This window comes from Parasteatoda tepidariorum, chromosome X2 (assembly GCF_043381705.1).
Source record: "Parasteatoda tepidariorum isolate YZ-2023 chromosome X2, CAS_Ptep_4.0, whole genome shotgun sequence".
Classification (NCBI taxonomy): Eukaryota; Metazoa; Arthropoda; class Arachnida; order Araneae; family Theridiidae; genus Parasteatoda; species Parasteatoda tepidariorum.
The window spans coordinates 58,462,128-58,468,590 of record NC_092215.1 but is presented as its reverse complement, the minus strand read 5'-3'; the positions used below and the strand labels follow the sequence as shown (position 1 = coordinate 58,468,590).

Genomic DNA, 6,463 nt, shown 5'->3' with positions numbered 1-6,463 from the left:
TTCGGTAGTGAGTATTTAAAAAATGCTCATTACAATAGTTTAATTCGTCATCAACCATTGGTTTATTTTCGTTTACGTATTCTATTTCCCAAAAGGAAGTTAACGCCTGATCAAGATTTTCGGTTTCAGCAAGTAAAAAACACGAATCGTTAATTTTCTCTAAATTAGAATTTAAGTTGTTCGCAACTCCCGATACAACATGACCAAAAACCGTTTCAATTAATATTAATTGGGAATCTTTAATTTTAATTTTATTCGTACCCAATAGTTCAAAGAATAATTCTGCTCCTAAAAGCGCATCAATTCGTTTTGGTTTATTCCAATTATTATCGGCAAGTTTTATTTTTTCAGATAAACTTAAATTCGATATGTTTACAAATGTGGGTGGAAGAACCGTAATTTTAGGAACTATTAACAAGTCTAAATAATAAGATTTATTATTTTCTTCATTTGTTAACTCGGTACGAACAAATGATTTAGCTGTAATGCACGAATCATTAATACCAGAAATCGGAACATTTGTTTTTTGTTTCTTTAAACCCAATAAATTAGCAGCTCTACTGCTTATTAAATTCGAACTTGAACAACTATCTAAAGTGGCGATTAATGGTCTAAATATGCTCTGCCCATCTTTAATATAAACAACCGCCGTATTTAAAATCACGCAATTAGCATTTTCGTTTTTATTCGTAAACAAAGTGTTCGAAGGAGTGGAAGGAGGGGAGTGGGGTGACAAGATATCTGTCTCCCTTTTCTCTTCTGCTGGTGTATCAAATGTAAACGACTAATTTTTTTTTATTTTCATGAAGTAAAGAATGATGATCTTTGCTTTTACAAAAGCAAGTGTATTTTGACATACAAGGATTAGGAAAGTGCTTATTTAGGCATGCAAAACACAAATTATGAGTTTTTACTATTTCAATTCGCTGATTTACACTCATTCGTTTGAAATGATCGCATTTATAAAGTTTATGACTTTCCCTACAGCCTAGTAAACATGGGTTATTCACTTTCGATTTAATTAAATACATTTTCTCTGTATTTGGCCTTGAACTAAAATGGGGCTTCTTTCTTTCCTCTTTAATATTAAGACCTTGCATAATTCTAGAACGGTCTTCCAAAAAACTTAGAAAATTGTCTAGTTTGGGTATTTCGTTTTTCGACAATCTCATTTCAAACTTTTTCTAACTTCTGGATCGAGTTTTTGGAATAAAATGTGCATTATCAATATATCTGATAGCTCATTTGATTTAAATTCAAGCAAGTTTAATGCTCGTAAATTACATTTAGTGTTATCGATTAATTGCATGAGCTGATTAGGAGCGTCAGGGACTCTTGAAAAATTTAATAATTTATTAACATGGCAATCGATAACTGCTCGTTTGTTCCCGTATCTATCTTCAAGGGAAGACCATAAAGATTCAAATGTATCTTGGGCTGACTCAAGGCGTTTTGCTTCGCCTTTGAGGCAGCTTTAAAGATAGCACAGTCGTTGTGTGTCGCTCTACTCTTTATTATTTCCAATAATAGAATTAAATTGAATTTTAAAATTTTGAAATTCTTCATATCTTCCGGAAAAGAAAGGTAACGGTAAATCAGGAATTTTATAAATATTGGTACATGAAGCATTTGATTCCGTTTCATTAGGTTTATTATTATCAATTTTAGAGAGTAAAATATTAATCTTTACCTCTATTTCTTCGATTTCATCTTCTACATTTTGAGCAACATCTAGATTGTCTTTTAGATCAATTTCTTCTGGAAGTAGCGTATATCCTTTTATCAGTTCTGATATCGATGCTTGTAGTTCTATCGCTACTTTCAATTTCTTTTTGAGAATGATGGCAGTGGCGCTTGCATCCTGCTGCGTTGAATGTTCTTCCAAAAATTTTTGGATTTTGTCTATTTTTGTTTTAATTGCCCCACGTTGGCGATTAAGATTTGTTATTGAGTTAATTGTGCTCATATTGAGGCTAGTTCTGCTCCAGGTCGCTAGGACCAAAGATGTCGGAGCTAATAGAGTCAGGTGGACTGTAACGTTCGGTAATTTTTTATTGAATGAGAAGAGAGAGCTAGAAAGCTACGTTTGGCGCATTATAAGCTCGCCAATGAGGGCGCGGACAACCACTTCTTCTAAATACAGCTATCCTAAAAAATGCAACCTTCATATTTCAATATTCCTTATTATAAACTAGACATTATATAAATTTTAGCATCGTTCCTAAATTTTAATGACAAACAGTACAACACACAAGCATTTCTCTCTATATAAGTTCATTTATTATTATACATAAATAACAGACTATATAATTTCCAAAAATTTATGCAAGCTCATTTTTGCTATATTACCGCTGATTTAACTAAAACATTCTTAATGATCAAAACATTTACATCAGAATAAATATTCCAATATGAAAACATTTTTAGGTTATCAAAAATTTTCCTCTGCAAAAATTATCCACCGAATTTTTTAAACAATAACCGCCCAATCAATTAATGAATATAAAAATAAATTTCTAGTTAAGTTGAATTTTGAAATTCATATCCAATGGAAAATTATTTTCCATTGAGAATGAATTTTTAACGCGTGAATAATGTTTGCGTTTTATAGAACGTAATATATTAACATTCATGCAACGTTTTAAAATTTAATTAATTAAAAAATAAATGTATAAAACTAATATATTAATAATTTTTACTTACCACAACAGATTAGACTTCTATTCCATGCAGTAAAATTTCGGCACGTGAAATTACCAAGCCATCACAACAAGCATGCATACGAACGCTGGCGATGTGGCGATTTAACAGATAGAAAAGATAGGACCTTCACTTCCTTTTGCGGGTTCCTCTTATCTATGAAACTCTGAATTTCTTTTAACCGCCAATAATAAGATAAACCACAAAAATAAGGTATACCTAAAAAACCTGTTTTTCGTTGCCATCGGGTTGATAGGACCTTCTCTTCCTCTTACGGGTTCCTCATATCTACGGCACTAATCTCCAGCTCTTGACTTGTTCAATTTCCGGTTAGAAAGATTGCAGCTGCTTATTACAGCTTTGCTTGTAATCTTCAATTTTCTTAACTTAAATTTCAAATTGTTTGTAAGCTATAAGCTTATTACTTAAAGCAGAAAGCTCTAAATATACCGTCCAGTACCTACGCACTTATATTTATTTATTATTTTGCTTGACGTCAGGGGTTAAAACTTAGTAGAAGAATAAAATGTTGGTTTTATTCTGCATATTAGTTTTTGGCAGTTTCTGAATTCCATTGTTTTCGTTAAATTTGACTAACTTTGTTTGTTTCATAAAATACTGAATGTGTTTAGAATAATTTACAATTATGAGTCTTATTACTGAAGAAATGAAACATTCTGTTAATACTATAGAAGAGGTAAAGAAGCTTCAAGAATTAGTGAGAAAACTAGAAATGCAAAATTTGCATTTAAGAAATAAACAGAATACACCAAATAAAAGATCTGTTTCACCCGTTAAAGAACTTAAATCACGTCGAAAGATTTCTGATGATGAAAATCCTAATAGTGTGAGAGACGAGTATTTTGACGACTTAGATATTATTAAGCTCAGTGATATTGAAATGTCAGATGATGAATCTTGGTAAGTGTTTTTAATCTCTAGTTTCTTTAAAATTTCCGTATCTGTATCTACTCCTAAATAAGCGCCAAGTTTTGGTGACTTCCTACTAGTGGCCCGGAAGAAACCACCCAGGAAGGAGACCAACTCGAATGGTATAACTCCTAGTCTCAACAAATTACTTTAAAAAATTTTAAATCACCTGAGCAATTGAAATTGGTTGGAACAGTTATGGAAATACTACCTTTTGTGCTAAGGTAGCTTGCATTTTTACAATAAAATAATTTGCAATATTTTTTTCTACGAAGCTCTGAACTTACATTAAAAAGTATTCACTCTTATTTCTTCTACGTAAGTTTTAGTTGAAATTTCTTAATCATTTAGTAATTAAGTAATGACCAACTAATCTGTAGTTTTATTTTAAATTCAAAGTGTTCATTTGCTGAGTGTAACAATCTAAATGTTAGGTTAGTAAATCAAAGAGTTTTTATTTAATTATTTGCTAACCAGAAGACTTCTATATATATATATATACCGGTAGACTTAGTAGATGTATTATCATTAACCTTCCGTTAGTCGCGCGCACCTCACAGGTGCATCCCTACTGCATTTCCACCTCCTTTGCCGTCAAAAGATTTTTCCGGGGGTCGAGTCTAATGTTATGTTCCTAACTTTGGATTACTCAAATGTCCGTGTAAAACCGACCTTAGAACATGTCGATGGAGAGTTGGAACCGCTCAAATCACCCCTCTGGTGCAGCGCGACCATTGACGCAAGTATTATGGATATAATATTTTTATGAATTAAATATATATATTTTATCTCATTTTCTGTCCTACTCAACGTAGCAGGTATAAATGGTCAAGTTATATACGAAGAAAATGGTTACGGAGTAAAAAACCACAGAACCTTCTTGCGTCAATTGGTTGATTATCTTGGGATGGAGGAAGAGATCCGACGCGGGAGCAAGAAAAATTCATCTTCGGTACTTCGCTAAATAAATTTTTTGATATTTATCTCTGTAAAGAGTCTTAAATTGGAAACAATTAACTATTTAAACTAGACTAAATTTCATTTGGCTTTCAAAAAATCAGAAACACCTCATAGGTGCAACGCGATTAACCATGTCGGAAACAAGTGCGCGACTAACGGAAGGTTAAGGAGATTAGAAAATATTTAAAAAAAAATTCCTATGTTCTGACAAAATGCATATTCACTTTTCCTTAATTTTTGATAAGAAGTGTAATAAAAAATTTGCTAATTGAAATTCTAACCAAAATTATATTTGTCTTAGATAATTGTAGTATAATATTGCTAATAAGTAAAATGAATAAAATGAGGTTATTTTATTAAATAATAAAACTGAAAATTTAATTAATAGCCTAGCTTGTGCCAATTTAAATATGCTCAGTTTGTTTTCTTTCTTTTAAAAAAAAATTGTAAATGTTCTTCATAATTTAGTTATTACTTATGCATTATTTTTCAAACTTTTGCAGTTTTGAGTTTAACTGCTAATTTATATCTGCATTTCTATAAATAAACTATATATATATATACTATTCTATCCTACTGTATATAAATATAATATTTTTTTAAATATATCTATAAATCTAAATTTTTATAAATAAAATACATTTTTTAAATGCTTATATGAATCTTTCAAAAATATCTAAATGAAATAAATTAATGCTAGCAAATTAAAAGTTTAGTTATGATGTTTCTTAAAATTCTTCAAGTAAAATAGAGTATCACCAAATCAGTCTTCTTATTGTTTTTAAAATTTGTTAATGTAATTATTGAAAGAGTTAAGATTAAAAGCTGGAAGAACTTTTTTTAATTTTGTTTAAGATACTCTGATACTTAGTCAAAAGCATAAATAAGACTGGGGTGTTTTTTATATTTTATTTTTCAGCTTATTCAGTCTATTATCAGTGTTAACAAATTTCTGTTACATGTATATGCATTATGTTCTTCCATTATCAATTTCTATTGTATGTATATGCATTATGTTTTTATTAGCAAACTTTTTTTGTGTGTATATGCATTGTTTTTATTGTATTGTATAAGTATTGTATAATTATTGTATTGTTTTCAAAAAGCATTTTTATTTGTAAAACAGAAAACAAGCATTTTGCAAAAAAGATTAAAAAAATATTTTCATTGTTCATTATTTTATTTAATGCTGCATTATATTAATAAACATATTATTAAACTGATTTCTCAATCATGTTAAAATCATTTAAAATATTTTTTCTTTATTTATTATAGCCTATAATTAATTTGTCTATAGTAAATTTTCGCAATTTTCATTATGTGTCATAAACATGTTTAGCAAGCCTACTTACAAAAAAAGTAAAAAAGTTCAATTTTGTTGAAAATTCAATGTGTATGTCTCATTATCAGAGCCGGATTATACCTTTCGTAGGCCCTAGGCACAGAGCCGGATTATACCTTTCGTAGGCCCTAGGCATAGCCGTTTTTGGGCCCTCTCCTCCTTCCCCCACACCTCCCCTCTTTTCAAAATATATGCTGAAATTTTCTTGCATATTTCTTTTTTTACACTTTTATTAATATGGATTTTAATTTACGAATTTGTTTATCGAACTTTATCTGCAATACCGACAAGTGTAATGCATAGAGTAAGAGAAAAAAGAAAGGTACTCCTAACTTTAAAGAGAAAAAATGGTAGAAATATAACATTTAAAAGAATAAAAAATTTACAAGTTTAGACAAGAAAAACAAGTTTAAAAAATACAAAATTCTCATATTTATTTTTTAAAAATAATTACAATTCCTAAATTAACTTATATAAACAAAACCAATGATTAAATAACGCAATATATTTCATACCTAATTAAACGGGGGG

The 6,463-nt window shown here is 29.7% G+C and overlaps 1 protein-coding gene across 1 annotated transcript in view; it reads left to right on the top strand.

The window, feature by feature from the left end:
* Window positions 1-3,166: 3,166 nt before the first annotated feature.
* Window positions 3,167-6,463, top strand: part of LOC107439756 (SLAIN motif-containing protein 2) — a gene marked incomplete in the record, with an annotated part of 46,784 nt that continues 43,487 nt past the window's right edge. The window contains 1 exon segment of the mRNA XM_043054868.2: window positions 3,167-3,621. Within this exon segment, the coding sequence (XP_042910802.2) occupies window positions 3,347-3,621 (275 nt within the window).